This window comes from Micropterus dolomieu, linkage group LG10, assembly GCF_021292245.1.
Source record: "Micropterus dolomieu isolate WLL.071019.BEF.003 ecotype Adirondacks linkage group LG10, ASM2129224v1, whole genome shotgun sequence".
In the NCBI taxonomy this organism is placed as follows: Eukaryota; Metazoa; Chordata; class Actinopteri; order Centrarchiformes; family Centrarchidae; genus Micropterus; species Micropterus dolomieu.
The window spans coordinates 20,323,892-20,344,639 of record NC_060159.1 but is presented as its reverse complement, the minus strand read 5'-3'; the positions used below and the strand labels follow the sequence as shown (position 1 = coordinate 20,344,639).

Sequence of the window (20,748 nt, the reverse complement as noted above, 5' to 3'; positions counted from 1 at the left end):
TTTCCATCGGGATGCTACGCTAAGAGAAACCAGCATACTATTATACAATGATTCAAACGTAATTTCCCACTCTGCATAGCTTATTGTTAATGCTCATAAATATAAAGCTCCCATGATTCTATACCAAGAACACCATTTAATGTTCAACTGTAGACAAACGTAAATGTAAGTGTTATCTGTTACAGTTAGGCCGACTGGTAAAATATGTAATTAAATCACAATTTCTTATGAAAATGCTTAAGATGCCATCTGAATATTTTCTTTAAAAAGCTTGGCTATATGTTGAATAATATTCAGTTTGTTGCTTTGCGTGTATTTCATGTGCACATTGTCTTCCTTTGCCATTTCCAGCCACAGTTGTTTAGTAAAGTTTGTTGCTGTTCTGATGCTTTTGATTGGTTCTCATGTTTGAATTTGCAGCGCCACCGTGACTCAATTAAACTGCCTCTCAAGCTGTGTTTTTAAAATGGTTAACTGTTGAAAAACAAAACATTTATGGCAGCATCAAATATGAGGAAAACATTGATATAAATAAAACATGTAGCTTGGTGTTGGTCTATTTTTTATATTATAAATGACAGTTGGGTACACAAAGTAAATGATAAAAGCACAATTTTAATCTACAGAATAGACCCAAAAGTAAACATCATGCCAGTTAAAAAAATTAAAGATGGGAGGCTAGAACTTCAAGTTGTCCCTGATATCTATAATACAACAATATAGCATAATTTCATGGCCTATAGGCTACTCAATTAAATTACAAATATTACCAGTTATATTTTTGAAGTTAGAGCTATAGTCTATTAATGAATAAATGTAAAAACACACTCAATGTAATATTTAATTAAGTAAACCCCACAATTGAGTTTTTCAAGTTTCTGCTGTAAACTTCTCAGCTGACATAACTTACAAAATTAAGTTGATTAATATCTTTGATAAATATTATATCCATTAGATTACCCTCCTTTTAAATTTCTGTGTAAAATTTAATTTTACAGCAACACTTTTAATGACAAAAAGGCTGGAGCATGTAGGCCTGTACTCCTTGTATTGAAAATAATCTCTGGTTCCACACTCCAGTCCAGTTGGTGGCGCTAATGCACCTCTCGGCTAGTTTGCCAACCGCCAATAAAAAAAAAGAAAAAAGAAGAACAAGTTTGAGGGGAAAAAACAAGACTGACTGCAACGGGCTTATTAAGGACGTTGTTCAGGAGTAGCCTATCCACACACGTAGCTGTCACATGACGGTCTCCTTTGGTAGGTTATCCGTGGCACTATCCACCCGCCATACACACACGTAGCTGTCACACGACGGTCTCCTTTGGTAGGTTATCCGTGGCACTATCCACCCGCCATACACACGTAGCTGTCACACGACGGTCTCCTTTGGTAGGTTATCCGTAGCACTATCCACCCGCCATACACACACGTAGCTGTCACACGACGGTCTCCTTTGGTAGGTTATCCGTGGCACTATCCACCCGCCATACACACGTAGCTGTCACACGACGGTCTCCTTTGGTAGGTTATCCGTGGCACTATCCACCCGCCAAAGTACAGCAACACAACGGTTAACCCTACAGCGGCGCACATCGGCCGAAAGCAGATTGGGTTAACCGGTCGACATGCATATAATCAATAACTTTAGGCACATACCCTGGTTGGGGTAAGAGGAATATACTTCGGGGGGCTGTCAGGAATAGTTAGCTAGCTACGGTTAGCTCCCCCACGCCCAGTCACACAGACCACTGCAGCCAACACAGCAGACGTGTCCAGCAACAGCTGATAATGTTCGTACCGCTTTTATTCTGTCAATAAATTCTCAGTAATGTTAAGTTTTAACCTAAATCGAGACACATCTGGCTCGTGATGTAACATTACAGAATATTCTTGGTTTGTGAAACTTAAAATCACTTTGGAAGAAATAAAATATACAACAGTGGTATGAATTGAAACATTGCCTTATTATTATAATTAGGCTATTATAAATAAGTATTTGCAGGGATTATAGTAAAAATATACTATATTAATAATATATCAGTATAGTATAGTAACACATAAAGTACACTGATTACTACGTATGCACTTGACACCTCTTTTTTTAACGGCTTTTTTTTATTTAACAGCTATGCGTGGACGGAGCGGTCGAGATAAACGTCATCACGTTTTGTGCGCGTGGCTTCTGGGACAACCCATATATGGAAGTTCAACTTCCGTCACGTTTGTCTGGTTTTTATATACAGTCTAAGGTTTGTCTGCGGGCTGCAGCTGGACCCTTCTCAGAAATTTGGAAACAGAACTGCGACGTTGGACCGTTAGAGTCGTCGGACTCGTTAACCAAAAGCAGAACGGGCCGGCTTCAGAGTGACAACAAGCAGACATTTTTGAGGTGAGTGTCTTAGCGCCAGCTACCACAGAAACAGACTATTAACGTTGAGTTACTTGCTTATCAGGGGAAATCTTTCATTGGTATTTTCAAACGTTGTGCCGTGTTTTGTAACGTTGATACAAACGTTAAAGATACGCTAATGTTCAATAAGATAGTTAATATTCTGTTGATACGATTAGGCATATTTGTTGCTGCACAAACCATTAAGTGTAACGTTAAGTTAGTGTAACGGGGGTTATTCAGTTCTGTAATACTCCCTTTTAATCTCTTTTATATTGCTGATAGTGGTGACAGATGATGGTGGGCTAACGGCTGATAACGGCTAACTGTTATTAGCTAACATTAGTTGACTCCAAGAAGGGGTGTTGGCTTGAAAGCTGCGTGTGTAAGGGAGTATTAAATATGAACATAAACTTGTGAAAGTAACGCAAATGTACACCTTATATCTATCAAATACAGGTAAAATTACTGACAAAATAAAATTACAAGATTTTGCTATCAGACATAGTAATTTAACCATTTAAAACTCAAATGATGTATGTAGTGAACACGCAAGAGGCATATGTTACATTAGCTAGTGTAACCTTATTTCAAACGATTTTATACAAGTGCACTGCAATGGAAGCAAACTTTACTGTAAAGTTAGGTTAATTGTTGCTTTAATTTAAGCTATTTATCATTATTTATTAATATATATCTTACTGTATTTGTGAACTTGTATTTTTATAAACTGTTAACAATTTAACATCACTGCTAGTGTAGCTACTGTTCTTTTTATCTGGTATTTATATTATGTTTATTAAAAGTTAGCAGAAATTATTAATTTATGTTTCTAACGTTTGTCATCACTAGGCAGCAGATAGGGATATCGGCTAATATTTATCCTAGTTTTTTTATTTCATTTTTCTCTCTCTTTGTGTCAAACCACAGCCGTGTTTCAGATTGGCCAAAATGGTTAGTACAGGTAGTGTGCTGATTGCCTCCTTATTTAATTGTATGAGTTGTGCCTATATTTAATTAATGTCTTTTCTACTTTTTTCATCTTAACATAAGCTCCTTTGGGATCTGAGATACCACACAAATGTTGATGTGGACCAACAAATTGTCACACAGCTCTCTGTAACGTGATTGATGACTGTGAAGATGGCAGACTTGAAAAAGGTAAATCTCTGCACTGCTTAGATTTTTAGTGTACCACTGAGTTGACTGACTTACACCCTACAAATCTGCCTGAGATCATACCTGTCTGACCAATTACCTACCTGTCTTCCTACATAGCTGCTTCACACACAGTAATAAATATATTTTAAAAAAAGGTATTAGGTAAAAGCTTCCAACATATTATGGTAACTTAATGATTGGGGGATAAACATTGTGCTGCAAGCTGTTTCATAATGACATTCGTTTTTGTCTTATAAATCCAGCGCACCCCTTTTCTTTACAGGGGTGGCTCCTGCCCCTCCATAAAAGCACAGACTCCCTCTCAGCCAGGCTGTTGCAAGTAAACTTTAGCTTGAGCCGACAGGGGTTAAAACTGCAATAGCTTGCTAGTCACCATAATTAGCTTAAGCCTATGGCATTTTACACTGCCCTGTACAACATAAGCGGGTATAATTAATAGTTGTATGGATATTATTTTCATACTAAACCAGGTGTGTTCAGTGTTGCTTTACCTGGTTGATGCTTGTAAAATATCCACTGTGTAATAACATACTAAAACTCTCGTTAATTAAAAATATGAAATGGTATTAAATTTGGTGAAGAACACATCATGACTAATAAATGTGAGATAAGATGTTAATGCTATTGTCCTCTCTTCCCCAGGGCCATGCTTAGACCAGCACTCCTGGCATCTCAATACCTAAGATGGCGCGTAAAGGCTTCAGGGAAGGTCATCCCATGCAGTGTGACCACATTGTGCTCACACTGGATGGCCAGTTTATCACAGAAGAGAGCGAGGACATCTCTATGGCACTGGGCCTCCTCCTGTGTGTATATTTTGTTTGGAATCCAGCATCCTAAAGGACTGAAGAAGACACTGACCTTTTTGGAGTGTGTTGTATTGAAATTAAGGATGCAGTCGGACTTCCTGTCACAGTAAAAGAGTATACAACTTAATCTGTGAGTGGACTGTAGGACTCAATATTCTCTCTTTCTGGATGGCCAGTTGAAGAGAACAAGGACTTTTCCACTGAACTGGGCCTCTTCCAGTTTCTATTTTTGAAATCCTGAAGGACTTACAAACATGTTATTGTGCTGTTGACAATTAACGATACTGCAGGACTTCAACTGCATTAGCCAGTTGCAGTAATTTTACTAATTTAATGTTAAAAGACTATAGATTTTCTAAATATAGTGAAGAACTAAAGTAGACTTATACATGAATAGGCCAAAAAGAGACCTGCCTACTGGGCTACAGAAAATGTTTGTTTTTACTTATTTTAAAATGTACACATTACAGCTTGTTATCTATATAAGGAGAGTATATTGTGATTTGTGTATATATTTATCTATTTGTTTTTTTCCTGACTTGTCAACTCTTTAATTTACTTTCTGTTGTCTCTGGTAGTATCTGGCATGACTTAAGGGCCCCACTAGCTCAAAATGTAAAAACTATTTATAGAATCTAATGGTTCTAAATAGCCCCATTTTACAAATGTGCTATAAAATTGTAAATTAAAAATAGGTGCTATATAGCGCCAAAAGAGGTTCCCCTATGATTATGAGCCAAAGAACCACTGTTGGGTATGTTTAGCACCATTTTTGTTGGAACAAAGTAGTGCTATATGGCACCTAATGGTTCTACATAGTACCATTTGACAAAGGTGCCTTATAGCACCGAAACTGGTTCCCCTATGATTACGAGCCAATGAACCACTATTAGTGCTATTTAGCACCATTTTTTTTTAGCGTGTAGCGATGACCTTCATAGAAAGTGTTACCAACATTTTAATGACATTTTAAGATATGAGATTAAAAATCATTAACAAAATACAAATACACTTGCTGATAAAAATCATATTAAAGATCAGTTCAGAGAAATAACCTAAATGGCGCTGAGTATAACTGCCTCAGTGTTAGGTGCCCTTTGTTTTGTTTTTGTGTGTTAATTCAGTTTTTGGCTGTGATTCCCGGTGCTCTTTCACCAGGGAGGAGCTCATGAACATCAGGGAAACAACTCCAGCGGATTTAATTCCCACTTTTCTTGTGTCATCAATGGAATTATTGGACATTTTGGTGAAGGGCTTGCTCGCTGTCGTTCGCGCTGTGAAGTGCCGCAAGAGAGGGAAAAGTGCTGGGTTGCTTGTGCGTCTTGCCGGCAGGGACTCCGCACAACGCTACCGGGAAAATATTTCTCTCCAACGTGTGCTCACTGTGCAACAAGCTGGACAAACTTCAGCTTATGGTGGGGAAAAACAGAGACTTTTATTCATCTTCTGTTCTGTGCTTCACGGAGACGTGGCTGTCTGAACTGATACCGGACTCTGCGCTGCAGCTGGCAAGCTTCCAACTGTACAGAGCGGACCGCAACACAGAACTCTCTGGCAAAACAAAAGGTGGAGGTGTCTGTCTTTATATCAACAATGGCTGGTGTAGCGACGTGACAGTGATTCAGCAGCACTGTTCTCCTAATCTGGAATTTCTTATCATTAACTGAAAACCGTTTTACTCCCCCCATGAGTTTGCTTCATTCACTCTGGTCGGTGTTTACATCTCGCCGCATGCCAACGTTCAGGACGCACAGAGCATGCTGGCCGACCGGATACTGTGTGTGGAGCAGACAAACCCGGACTCCTTTGTTATTGTTCTCGGTGACTTTAACAGGGGAAATCTCAGCCAAGAACTTCCCAAATACAGACAGTTTATTAAGTGTCCAACCAGAGAGGGCAACACTTTGGATCACTGCTACACTACAGTTAGCAGTGCCTATCACGCCGTCACACGCGCTCCACTGGGACACTGATCACGTGATGGTCCATCTGATTCCTGCTTACAGGCAAAAACTAAAGCTCTGTAAACCTGTAGTGAGGACATCAAAGAAGTGGACTAGTGAAGCTGTTGAGGACCTCCAGGCATGTTTGGACTGCACTGACTTGGACGTTTTCAAGAAGGCTACCAACAATCTGGATGTGTTTACAGAGGCTGTGACATCCTACATCAGCTTCTGTGAGGACAGCTGCATTCCAACACGGACCAGGGTGAGTTATAACAATGACAAACCCTGGTTTACAACTAAACTCAGACAGGTAAGGTTGGAAAACGAGGAGGCATTTAGGAGTGGAGACAGGGCGTTAAAGTACAGGTTTAGCAGGGAGGTGCGAGAAGCTAAACGACTGTACTCAGAGAGACTAAAGAACCAGTTCTCTGCAAACAACGCCACTTCTGTCTGGAGGGGGTTCAGACATATCACAAACTATAAACCCAAAGTCCTCCACTCCAATAATTCTCGCTTGGCTAATGAGCTGAACCAGTTCTACTGCCGCTTTGAGAGTCAATCGGACACCATCCCCTGTGACTCCTCTGCTGAGCTTCAGCCTCAGTCCACCACTTCTTCCGCTCCCTCCTCAGAACTGGCCAGCTCCACCCCCTCCCCTCCTCTCTCCATCACAGAAAGGGCAGTCAACGTCTTTTCAGGAGGCAGAAACCCCGCAAAGCAGCTTGGCCGGACTCTGTCTCCCCATCCACCCTGAAGCACTGTGCTGATCAGCTGTCTCTGGTGTTCACAGACATTTTTAACACCTCACTGGAGACATGCCATGTGCCAGCCTGCTTCAAAGCCTCCACCATCATCCCTGTCCCCAAAAAAACAACTGGACTAAACGACTACAGACCCGTCGCCCTGACCTCTGTGGTTATGAAGTCCCACCTAAAATCCATTACAGACCCACTCCTGGAACCCCTGCAGTTCACCTACAGAGCCAACAGGTCTGTAGATGATGCAGTAAACATGGCCCTTCACTACATCCTCCAGCACCTGGACTCCCCAGGAACCTACGCCAGGATCTTGTTTGTGGAATTCAGCTCTGCTTTCAACACCATCATCCCGGCCCTGCTGCAGGACAAGCTCTCCCAGCTGAACGTGCCTGACTCCACCTGCAGGTGAATCACAGACTTCCTGACGGACAGGAAGCAGCACGTGAAGCTGGGAAAACAGGACCATCAACACCGGTTCCCCTCAAGGCTGCGTTCTTTCCCCCCTTCTCTTCTCCCTGTACACCAACAGCTGCACCTCCAGTCACCAGTCTGTCAAGCTCCTGAGGTTTGTGGACGACACCACCCTCATTGGGCTCATCTCAGGTGGGGATGAGTCCGCCTACAGGTGGGAGATCTGGTGACCTGGTGCAGCCAGAACAGCCTGGAGCTCAACGCTCTGAAGACCGTGGAGATGGTCGTGGACTTCAGAAAGACCCCAGCCCCACCCTGCCCCATCATCCTGTGTGACTCCCCAGTCACCGCTGTGGACTCCTTCCGCTTCCTGGGCACCATCATCTCCCAGGACCTCAAGTGGGAGCTGAACATCACCTCCATCACCAAGAAGGCCCAGCAGAGGATGTACTTCCTGCGGCAGCTGAAGAAGTTCAGCCTGCCAAAGACGATGGTGCACTTCTACACCGCCATCATTGAGTCCATCCTCACCTCCTCCATCACCATCTGGTACGCTGCTGCCACTGCCAGGGACAAGGGCAGGCTACAGCGTATCATTCGCTCTGCAGAGAAGGTGATTGGCTGCAATCTTCCTTCTCTTCTGGACCTGTACTCCTCGAGGACTCTGAGTTGTCAGTTTATATATTTATATGTACACAATATTCTCTTCCGTTGCGTTACTTCTGCACGGCACAGACACAGAATAATGCACATGTATATATCTGCAACGTTGTTCTTCCATTCCATATTTATATATTTCTACATTTATTTATGTCGACTGTATGTTTGTCTACGTGTAGCACCTTATCACCACAGCAAATTCCTCGTATGTGTAAAACACCACTTGGCAATAAAACTCCTTCTGATTCTGATTCTAAAGTGGAACTATAAAAGCAACCAGCTGGCTCTTGACAGTAGTTTGACAAAAAAAAAAAATTGTAATAATAATATTCCAGAGCTTTCAGCTGCCTTTAATGTGGAATAAATGGAATGAAAGATTCGGGTAAGTGGACCTTGTAAAGATTTACCTTTCAAACTGAAAACCCATAAATAAATAATAACAATTTAATACTACGGGACAACAAATTAATAGATTTAATACATCAGCAGCCAGGTGTTTTTGAAAAGAAAGAAATTGTTAGCTAGTCGCTGCATCTATTTATGAAATAAGTATCTAAATAATCAAAGTTAATCAATTCTAAACTGTTCTATTAATTTGTAATTTGTAAAAATCTGTCCACCTCCTGCATGCTGCAATTTTTTTAAATGTTTGTTGGGAAGAGGAGAGGAGGAAAAAGGAAAGGAGGAAAAGACAGACAGAAAAGAATTGAAGGGAGGAGAAAAGACGAACAGGAGGGAGGAGAAACCGGAGATTAAGGAGCAGAGAAAAGTCAAAGGGGAAAGGGGAGGTGAGTAAGGAGATAGTATATAGAGAAAAATTGGGGGGAAATAAGAGGTTGGAGAGGAGTGGAGAGGAGAGCATGGAGGAAAGGATAACAAGAGATGAGAGGAACAGAGAGGAGAGGATAATAGGGGAAAGAGATGAGAGGGCAGAGAGCAAAACAGCAAGCGAGACAGAGATGGGGAGAGAGAGACAGACAGAGAGGTGCTGGAGAGCAGTGGTGCAGGGTCAGGCTAATTTGAATTTTAATTCACTGTGTGCCAGAGGGCGAAGTGGGAGACAATTTACCACCTGAAAATGGAATTTCAATTTGAGGTCGGGGACAAATTGAACTGAGATGTAGCTACAACATGCCTCTCGCTGCACTGTCTCTCGCGCGCGCGCGCACACACCCACACGCACACAAAATGGCACGCATGCACACGGACACGCAGGTGCACAGACGCAGACACATGTCACACATACAGACAAAGGCAGACTATCATAGATTAACTCACATGTACACATGAATTCATTCACTGAAGGAAAGATACACACACACACACATACAGACACAACCATGAAATACGCAACAGACCGTGTAGCTAAAAAGCATGTACAGACCTATACACGCACTAACCCATAGTCACAATCATATGTAAGACACACACACACACACACACACACACACACACACACACACATCTCTGCTACTGCCTAATATTTTTATTATATATATATAATATTATCTTTCAGCTTTTGAAGTTTCTACATGTATGACTGTATTTTGGTTTTGGGTTTCACGTGTGTGCAAATGTTGGTGTCAGTACAGAATGCAGACGTGGTGATGCAGGGCTTTTTTTGTTTGCTTGTTTAATATTTATGAACCAATCTAATCTCTTCATTGTAAAAAAGTTCTGTAACAACACACCTTGGAGCAAACAGAAGATTATTTAGGTTTTATCTATACTTTTGTTTTGGAATTGCGGTTTTCAATTTTGCACAGCAGACAGAGGGAGGCTGGTTTGATGCACATTCACGCTGATATCAGTTTTTCATTCATCATTAGGCTATAATGTCATGACAATAACAACTAGAGCAAACAATTATTCAATTAATTGATAAGTCAATCCACAGAAAATGTATATGCAACAATTGTGATAATTGATGTCTTTTTTTAAGCAAATATCCCCCAAAATGTGAATACTAGATATCTCTGGATTTTTGATTGCTGGTTGTCAACTTGTAGTCTGGTAAAGGACAATGTCCACAATTTTTTACTTTATTTTCTGATTACAGACCAAACTGTTAATTAAGAATACATGGGCAAACTGTTAATTAAGAATACATGGGCAGATTAATCAATAATCTTTAGTAGCAGAGCAGACCTATTAACAATATCAAGTGGCTGACTGCTGAGATTAGCTAACATTACAGAAAGATGAACCTTAATGCAGAGATGTAGTCTTGCATAGCTACTCTATGTGTTCTGCTCAAATGGCAGAGGTTGTCATTTAATCAAATCACATTTCACTATAGGATGGGGCAGCAGTGGTGCTCAAATGAATCCTACAGTCAAGTTATCTATGGAAAAATCTTAACTCATAACTTTTATCTTTTTGTTTTTTGCTTGTACTTGCTTTTCCTAGGAGTCACAAGTCCCTAAATCTCCTCGATAAAGCAGTGTAGTTACAGTAGCATTTCAGCTACAAAATCTAATCCCAATTCTATCTGGAAAGGGAACAAAAACAAACAGAGGGGCTTTATCTGAGGGCATGGGGATTGTATTGTAACACAGATCTACTCAGTACTGCTCTTGGATCAGCAACATCTTGATATATGTGATATATTTATATGATGAGAAATTCACCAGGAATCTATTGTCCAGAGGTGTGAGCAGCTCTCACATCCAACATCATGGCCTCCCCTCCTCTTCACTGATCATCTTTCTGACATCAGTAGTGAATATCTTAAATTTTGTGAATGGTCAAACTGAACATAATTTTTTAATTCCTTGTTCCTTTTGCCCTCATCTTTCCCTGTTCCTCTCTTGCTCTCTCTCACTGCACTCTTTCAACTCAGCTTCCCTTATTCTGCTCCAAGCTTCTTCCTCCTTTTCTTTTCATCTCTCCTCTCTGTGACCATTTTCTCTGTCTACTATCAACTCCATTTTTCTGCCCTCTGTTCTCTCCCCTCCTCTGTTATCCTCCCCCCTCGTATCATTTCTCTTTTTTCCCCCAGCTCTGCTCTTTTGCCACTATACTTCCTTTCACCTCTAAATCTCCCTCCTTTATCCCTCCATCCTTTTTCTCCTGCCCCCTTCTATCTCCCTGTCTCTCTGTCCCTCTCTAAAACATCCATTAGTCAGGGCCAAGTTGAGTTGATGGTGTTTTTAACCTCGCTTAACCTTTATCCACACACACACACACACACACACACACACACACACACACACACACTCCCTGCCAGCATAGTTAGTGAAAATAGATTTATGCGCCCAACAACCAGTGATGATGGATAAGCTAGGGCTAACCCTCTGTCCTCTCCCTCTCTCTCACCTCACACACACACAGATGCACATTACGCTAAAGCACGCACGCACACAAACATGAAAACAAGCACCCGCACGTGCACACACAGACATAGACACACACGCATGGCTGCAAATGTGAACAAAAGACTTACACACAAAATAAATTATGTTTCCAGGTGAGATTGAATAATGGATGTATTTATTTATTAGTGATAAGGATTAAAGATTGCAGTATCAGTATAGGGACTTCAAACATGTCTGTGTGTATACGTGTGTGTGTGCATGCGCGAGTGTGTTTTTAGCTGTATGACAATCTAATCAGCATAGCTGCCAACAAACACAAATCTCATTAATATGCACTCATGGAAACTTCATTCACTTATAGAAAGGGTGCTTGTTTGCATGGTCAGCTAAAAGCTAAGATAGCTACTATATGATGGACAAACTATGTGAACGTGTCTTTGTGTGTCATGGACATTTCTGTGTGTGTGTGTGTGTGTGTGTGTCTTGGATAAAAGACAATCCAATTATCCCAGTTGCCAATAAATGCAAATCTCATTAATTTGCACTTATGAAAACGTCATTCACTTAGGGAAAGGGGCGCAGCATTTGGGTGTGTAAGAGTGTGTCCATGTGTTGAACGCACCTCTCCAGACTGCCTGCGTCTCCGCTTGGAGTTTAAGAGGTTTGTGTTCCGGGCCTGTGGTGGAAAGATTTTCAGAAAAATGGGGAAATAATGCTGTTAACATTACACATTTTACATACAGCAAGTGAAGGAGCATAAGAAAACATGTGAGTACCATATAATAATAGTATATAATAAGGACTACGAACAAGAAATCATAAAAAAGGATGTCAATCAAACTGCGACTTTGGAATACAGCGGTTAATTACTTCTCACAAAGCAAACGAAAATGGTTTTCCTAAAGATTTTATATTTAGTTCTTTGTGTTCCAAGATCTTCATGGAGTTGTCTTCCTTAAAATTTTTTGCAACTGTGTAGCTCCTTTATTTCCTTTGTTCATTACATTGTAGGACAACAGTGTACACCCTCAAGTCAAGCTACATTAATTTGGTAATTCCTTGTTTTAGGGGTCCACAATGTCTGTATATTTGTTTTTAATAACGATGTTTCCTGGAAAGAATTATGTAATTTGGTACCAATATGGAACAATATGGCCCGAAATTAGAGTTAATTTTGTATACTTACAATGAATCACTTTAAATTTTATTCAGATGCAGATAGGCTGAACATATAAAATGTTAGCAAGCATATAAAATCTAATAATAAATTAATACTGAATGAATTTATTTGGTTTTAAATTGAGCTTTCTTTTCTTTCAAGAAAATCCATATTTTCCCTATAATCAGTACCAAATCACATAGTTCTTGCCAGGAAACTTCCTAGAATTATTTGTAAATTATTAGAAAATCACAGGCCTGTAAAATAAAGCACCAATAACCACCAACATGGGAAAGCGAGTCAAAGCTTAAATTAACAAAATAAATGAAACCGAACCTGCTGGCTATTTAGTGAAGGTCCGCCCACTGCCAGCAATATGGTCCCTGTGTCTGCCAGAGTGCTGAATGACAGGCTGATCTCTGTGTTGACCGCCAGCGACTGGCCACCCAACTCCATGTATCCCGGTTTAGAGAAACTGACAGTGTACAAGTTCTGTGAGACAGAAATGAGATAGTTCCAGTTTACCTGTATATTAGTTTACATCGAATAGATTCATTGTTTAGTCCTACATTTTACAAATCAGTCAGGTTTGAAAAGCAAAATAATGGTTGATCAAAGTTATGTGACCAGGCTCCCTCTGTGGTTTTAGTCAAGCCAAGGATTAATTCTTACAAGTATTAAAAGGCATGCTTGTTCTACAAAAACTCAAATGTGCCATCCACTTCTGTTTGACTGTGGCTGCAAAGTAGAAATACTTTCACACACATACAGAAAATCTTTGTAGCAAAGCAGTGTGGTGGTTGAATAAAGAGAAAAGACCTTCACTCTACAGTCCACACACACTTAACCCTGGACCTGTCATACAGTCTTTATACACTTGTTTGCATGAATGAATGGCACTAGTGTATAGAAATCATGGTGAATGCCTCTCACGTACAGTATGTATTTGGAAACTCCAATATAGATACAATGCAAGTGTATGTATGTTTGTGTAACTTAGAGGAAAACCCAAATGACAGAAAAAATATATAAAATGTAAAATAAAACGTGTGATTAAGGGAGTGTGTATATATTGTATTAATTAATAATGAATAGTTTGTGTGTATACATGGAAAATGGAAAAGACACAAGACAGCTACATTTCTGACCTTCACACTATCTTTACTTTCTGTTCTGAATTTTTATATCTACAGCCAGCCACCTTTAATTTCCTGAATAAAATGTATAAAAGAAACCGAGTGAATGGCAAATGGGAGTGAAAGAAATAGGAAAAGTACAAGAGGCAGGGTCAAGAATGGGTGAACCAGAAAAAAAAAACAGAGGTCATTCAGGTTATAAATATCTTAAACTTTATCAAAATTAATATTAATGTTGTATATTAATTTTCCATGTACATATTCATTCACCTTTTATTCAGTGACATTTTGACACATATTAACCTTTTTATATACAGTCAGTGATATTAACACACATATACAAATGGTAAATTTCTTAAATAGCATTATGTAATACTATAGTTGGACAATATTGAAGGGTAACTTCTGTTTTTTCTGACCTAGACCTTATTTTCACATGTTTTTTGTGTCTGTGCAGCAAGTATTGCACAATTGCCCACAAGGATTATGTTGCAGCCATTTCTTGCTGCTGCCGACTGCAGCGCGCTCTCTCTGTACTGAACCAATTTTAAAAAGTGTCTAATTGTCCCAGTTAGTCACATAGACACAAAAACATGGGAAAATAATGTCACCCTTTTAAGCTATACAACAGCGAATTTTTAACGTATCTGTATGCTGCTGTGGTCCAGATGGTTGACTTTACATATGTTACATGATCTACTCATTCCATTAAATGTGACCTAGTGAGAAACATTAAATACATTTTATAGCGTATCTCCAGTAAGTATATCAATGCAAGCAGACAGTCATAACTCTGTAATATATGTTTTAAAAGTTTAAATATGCAGTAGCGATATAAACCTACAACTAAGCGGACACTCTTACCTCTACATTACATCCCTTAGTGACCCCAGTATAATCTGAACTGCTGAGGAGATTAAATGGAGTCCTGGAAATTTCAATATCCCGAAGACAGCCAGCATACCGCTTCAGATTGACCTCTGGCCTATAAAGAAATTACAACAGGTTTAGTAAAGAGTACGTAAACTTCATGGAATGTCATGTCTCTCAGCAGTGAATTAATTTTAAAAAGTTTAATTACTGCAGCAGTGAAGCTATTGCGTCATTTATCCAGAAGCAGAGTAAAGTCTGGACGTCAACAACAAAGAATAACGTGAATATGCCGTTTGTCCATATTAACTAATTGGGATTTATAATATGTATCAGTTTTTAGTTTAGAAGTTTTTAAGCATAATTGATTTTGATGTACTGTTGGGCATTGTCCAGGTTGCATTATTATTCAAGAGGAAAGGAGAAAAAAAATCTCCACCCTCAGATAAACTTGGGCTATGATCACACTGAACATGTTATTAACAGTGTAATGCACCTTTGGAAATTGTTTTCAGTGAATTAGGGCTTTATTTTTGCAGCTCAGCAAAAAATGTTGCTTGCTGTGCTACACATAATTGGTAGAGACACTTAGATCGGCATCTAAAATACAACTTGAATATGATTATGGCAATGATGCCTGTAAGGCTGAGTCATAAATGTGAGAAATTTCACCTAAATGTTGCTGAACAGACAAACGTCAAATTCAGATTAATAAAATGGCAGTGAAAGTGATTTCCAGCTGCCATGTGGAGGAGCAGGAGGCTTCAGGGGCCAGCCAAGATACAAACAAACATACATATTCACTGTGGGCTACACAGCATCATCAGCATCGCTAGCCTCATGCAGAAGGCAATATACGAGACAATTTACAATATGTCTGATTATGAGATTTATTTACCTTGGTGTCATGCTGTTAAGACAAAACATGATATTAAAGCGTTAGCACACTTCATAAACACAGTTTCAACTAATGCCTCATCTAACCTAGTCAAGTTTTTCCTACTCAAACCTCTGGCACATGGAGGGTTTAATGAGAGACTAGAAGATGTGAACAGGCTTATAATTTTATAAATTTTACAGCAGTTAAGTGTCAAAAGACATTTTACATTAGAAAAAGTGCGTTAAAACATCATTACATATGAATTAGAAAGACTTCATTAATCTTCATTATCTTTTCATTATCAATATCTCTTACAAATTAAAGATCCTGCCTTCATATTGAAAGCAAAAAAATAGCCCTATACGAAACACACATTACATATTATGGCATGCTTAACAATAAATACATGTACAGTATATGTGAGTGTCTAAATGTGTACATGAATGTGTTAGAACTGTGTGTGCATGTATACCTGTAGTTTCCAATAGTAGGGAGCCCTCCAAAATAGATCTTCTGGGTTTCCTTGAGGTTCAGACCAGTAGCTGAACCCTGAGATGTGGCCACTATCATCTCCTCAGCACCGCTGTCAATGTCCACTACGGTCAGTGTGGCTTTGAAAACAGTTAAAGAGGCATAAATAACAACAGAACAGGTAGGTAGATAACATAGTAAAGCCTTTCACATGCCACTTATAATTGTTTTATTTTATGTGGAACAAATGTTTACTGTGCATATAAATTGTGTTTTGTTCTGTGTGTTTTCTTTGTCTATGCTTATACTGTTGTTTATGTGCATAGGTCTGATCTGAAAAAGAGATATTTTTCTTGATGAGACGACCTTTTTAAACAAAGGGTTAAATAAATACATATTTATATATGTTTAGTTCAGTGTAATCTAGACTAATATAACATAAAATGATTTAGTCTAATTTGGTATTGCTTAGTTCATTTTATCAAATCTCATTTATACTATTTGTCCAGTCTTGTCAACTAAAGTGTAGTGTCTACTTTAGTGTAATATTGTGCTAATGTAAACAGTTGTTGTGTGTACCTTGTTTCTTGTTGCGGGACATGGTGAGGGATTTCCAACGTCCATCATTGTGGCGGTTAGCTGATCTGGCATTGCCAACTCCTGACCCAAGATCAAAGTTCACCATCACCTTGCCTTCTGACAGCTCCAGGGACATGAAGTCCTTCTACAGAGAGAAACAGGGAGAAAGTGTTGTGAGGTACTGACATTTGAAATCCAATAACAATCCAATAACAGTATTTTGCAACAATAGCTCAAAATAATATACACTTAAAAATATATTATTATTTTAATTGAATTATGAGTTTATCCTGGGAGATGATAGTTTTTATTACCCAACAGGTTGAAGATGTTTCTAAACTGTGGTTAAAATACGATAATCAGCAATCAGAATTCAAACTGGATTTCACATCACAACAGTGCATTCTGGACACTGCTCATAAAAGGTGATTTGATTTTATGCAGTTAGATACCAACATTCAGTATGCTGGGCAGGGCTCTACGGTGCGACCATTTTGTTCGCATATGCCCTTAAAAATCGATAGGGCAAACCGGAAAAATGATTTACGAGTAACTACAACCTACCGTTTCAATTTCACTTTTCCTCAAATGGCCAATCACAGCCTGGATGCGGCGGGACATAAAAACGGTTTGACGTGCTACAGTAAAATTTCAAATGTTGAACTCCTCCTGAATGAATGGTTCTGATCATTAATGAGATAGGATCATTAACATATTAAGAGACCAATGTAAATGAAAACAACTCACAAACATGAAACTGCGGTTTTGTCCAATTGGAGTTAATATTATACTAGTGGTAGGCTGTATAGTATACTATTACATAAAATGAAAATAGCCTACATATAGCTAAATTAAATAATGTATATATTAAAATACAAACAGTAAACTATTAGATTAAAATAGAACTTTTTATCTAATCTTAAATTACACTAATACACATTCATTAAAACTAGTTTCTCCTCCATGTTGTAGAAAGAGCCTCTGCAGTGGAAACATGCAGATTTCCAATGCCACTATGTGCTCCTTCTAGCCTCCTCCTGAAAGCAACATGTTCCCCTGGTTCTGTTTTACTGAAGTTATTGTAATACTGTTCAGTAAACTTGTTTAAATTAGGTGTGGGTTGTGTGGGTGCTGCTGGTAAAAAGTAAAGTTGTGATGACATCTGTTTCAATATTTTAAAAAGCTAATGCTGAGTGTACCTAACCAAGGGTCTTTACTTCCATAGTCCTCTAATGGTTTCACAGTTGACAAAAAGAGATGGAGCAAACATGTAGTATAAACGTCCATCCCATGAACCCACGCAGACACGGGAAGAACATGCAAACTCCACACACAAAGGCCGGAGCAACCGGGGTTTGAACCCACGACCTTTTTGCAGTGACAGTGCTAACCACTGCACCGCACCGCCCTGTAGTATAAACGTGTGTATAATAAATAGTATACCTCAGATGATGTGTTATCACCACTTTACACTCCATACAATACCATACTGCAAGTCTTGATTATTGTTTGTTGTACTTTTTGTGACTTAGTAAACTTACGTTATTCATATCATTATTGATTCCACGTCAGTCTGAGTAAGGATGGTACCCGATTACTTACAATGTAAAATATTTATTTTACAAGTTAAAGTAAAGTTTGTCCTGGCTGTAAGTCCTGATCTTTACATAGATTATAAGCATTTGGGTTTCACACCCTTTCACTTGTATGGTATACATACCATATCTTCAGTAGCCAAATACAAGAGCAGGGCTTCGGAGGAGAACGTGCGGAACTTAAAGGTTATAGTGGAAACATTGGGATTCCACCTGGTGGGTCGTCCCACTGCGGCGTAGCCTTCACCGTCCAGCTGAACTGTACCCTCACCATCGGAACGCTGAGGGCTAAAAAAAAAAAAGTCAATACAAAGTACATATTACTGTAGCTTTGTCTTCTATTCATCTGTCAACAGAGTTTGAAATGTCACAAAAAACTGCAAAGTAGCAAATATCATTATCTTGAATATTAAATGAACCACAAGATCCATCTTCCATCTTAAAAGTTGTATTTTATAACACAACAGCAGGTTAGGTAAACTTTGTAAACAAATGTATGGTTTGACATCCATTTTATATAGGAGATGCATAATAATAGCAGGAAAGAAAAAAAAACCTTGTGGTTGTATACCTGATAACACATCCTTTACAGTCTCCCTGTCTCTCTCTGTAGTTCCACAGTCCAATAGGTTTACCATCCAAGAAGGTTTCCCCCATGCAGCCTGTGAATGTTGTTGTTCTTACTGCATCTGCTTTCTAAAAGATGGAAGGAGGTGAAGTTTGAGAAAAAAAGACATAAAGACAGACAGGTTCTGAAGTTGTGATACACAGACAAAGAGACAGACAGATACCTTGACAGTGCCGAGTATTCCTCCTACAAACAGGTAGGCGTTTTGGTCGACGTCCAAGATGGTGTAGGCAGTGGGCGAGTTGGCACTGGCTGGGGTCGGCATCATACCAGCCATAGTGCCTTCCAGAGGATATACTGATATGGTGCCATTCAATCCATTACTGGAGACAGAGAGAAGAAGAGAGAACGAGTTTGATGTTATTTTGTTTGCCATTTTTTGTGTCTCCTGGAGGACATTTTCAATGACTGAAGATGTTGGATTCCACTTGGAATCAGTTTTTACAAACTCTTGGTGCTACAGATGAATGATAGAAACACGTAGTGAAACCAGTTTGTAGCATTGGAGCCTCAGAGCTGTTCAGTGAAATGAATCTCCCACCTTGGAGTTTGTTTTCAAAGCAAGAACAGCACTTCTGTGTCAGGTAGAGGAACATTTTTAAGACTTATAGTCTGTGGGATCCAATTGGAAAGCACATTTGGGAAATCTCTCAGAGGGTAAGAGGTGGTGCCGGTGGGACATCTGCTTGGCATGAATGAGTCTTGTGTTGGACGGTCTGTATACAGCACCACTTCAGCTTTCACTAAGAAAAACTGGATCTTCTAGATTACCCTGTATGATGTGCCACAGGCTGCCAAGGCCGCAAACTCTTGATTTCCCAAGTGAAACAACATATTTTCCACTGTAGCATGAATTAAATGATGTCCTGGTTGGTTTATTTTTGCAGTTATTGATGGTTACTGGTTAGATAAGGTTATGGTGAGGACTATTTAAAATGTAGTTTCTTTTTTCACATTTATAAAATGTAATAAAAATGTATCTAAAATGTATATCAATTATTGATGCTGAGACAATATAGCACTTTCTCTCAGTGTTTGTTTCCATCTCAAGCTCAAAATAAATGTATGTTTAAGTAATAGAAAGTCAAAAGCAAAGAGAGCTGCTTAAAATGATCAAAATAATCATTAAAAAGTATTAAAATTAATAAATGTTTCAAGTCTGGACATATTTCAACGCAATTTAAAAAAATGAATCACGCAGTTTAGTTTTCACTAATAAATAATATAATCCATAAATACTGTGTGTGTGTGTGTGCATCTTACTAATAAGTTGCTGATGTTTATCATGGAGTGGAACCTGGAGATACAGTATGCAAGTAAGCAAGTGAATCTATCCATTTGCTCTACAATGGATCTCCTTTGTGAGGCCACTCACCACTAACATTATAGGTTAATTTCTCTGCATGTGCATGTTTGTATATGCATGTACACTCACCTAAAGGATTATTAGGAACACCATACTAATACTGTGTTTGACCCCCTTTCGCCTTCAGAACTGCCTTAATTCTACGTGACATTGATTCAACAAGGTGCTGAAAGCATTCTTTAGAAATGTTGGCCCATATTGATAGGATAGCATCTTGCAGTTGATGGAGATTTGTGGGATGCACATCCAGGGCACGAAGCTCCTGTTCCACCACATCCCAAAGATGCTCTATTGGGTTGAGATCTGGTGACTGTGGGGGCCATTTTAGTACAGTGAACTCATTGTCATGTTCAAGAAACCAATTTGAAATGATTCGAGCTTTGTGACATGGTGCATTATCCTGCTGGAAGTAGCCATCAGAGGATGGGTACATGGTGGCCATAAAGGGATGGACATGGTCAGAAACAATGCTCAGGTAGGCCGTGGCATTTAAACGATGCCCAATTGGCACTAAGGGGCCTAAAGTGTGCCAAGAAAACATCCCCCACACCATTACACCACCACCACCAGCCTGCACAGTGGTAACAAGGCA

The 20,748-nt window shown here is 39.3% G+C and overlaps 1 protein-coding gene and 1 long non-coding RNA gene across 2 annotated transcripts in view; one reads left to right on the top strand and one right to left on the bottom strand.

The window, feature by feature from the left end:
* The window catches only part of lama2 (laminin, alpha 2), a 196,063-nt gene that overhangs the window by 5,931 nt on the left and 169,384 nt on the right, over positions 1 to 20,748 (bottom strand). The window contains exons 39-46 of the mRNA XM_046061408.1: positions 18,954 to 19,247; positions 18,734 to 18,858; positions 18,288 to 18,450; positions 16,568 to 16,712; positions 15,990 to 16,128; positions 14,632 to 14,752; positions 12,968 to 13,123; positions 12,037 to 12,148 (exon numbers count right to left, since the gene is read on the bottom strand). Coding sequence (XP_045917364.1) covers positions 12,037 to 12,148; positions 12,968 to 13,123; positions 14,632 to 14,752; positions 15,990 to 16,128; positions 16,568 to 16,712; positions 18,288 to 18,450; positions 18,734 to 18,858; positions 18,954 to 19,247 — 1,255 coding nt within the window. The remainder of the gene's footprint in view (positions 1 to 12,036; positions 12,149 to 12,967; positions 13,124 to 14,631; positions 14,753 to 15,989; positions 16,129 to 16,567; positions 16,713 to 18,287; positions 18,451 to 18,733; positions 18,859 to 18,953; positions 19,248 to 20,748) is intronic.
* LOC123977417 lies at positions 2,168 to 4,650 on the top strand. Its single transcript, XR_006826665.1, has 4 exons — positions 2,168 to 2,389; positions 3,320 to 3,343; positions 3,443 to 3,550; positions 4,214 to 4,650. It is a non-coding gene; the product is annotated as an uncharacterized LOC123977417 (long non-coding RNA).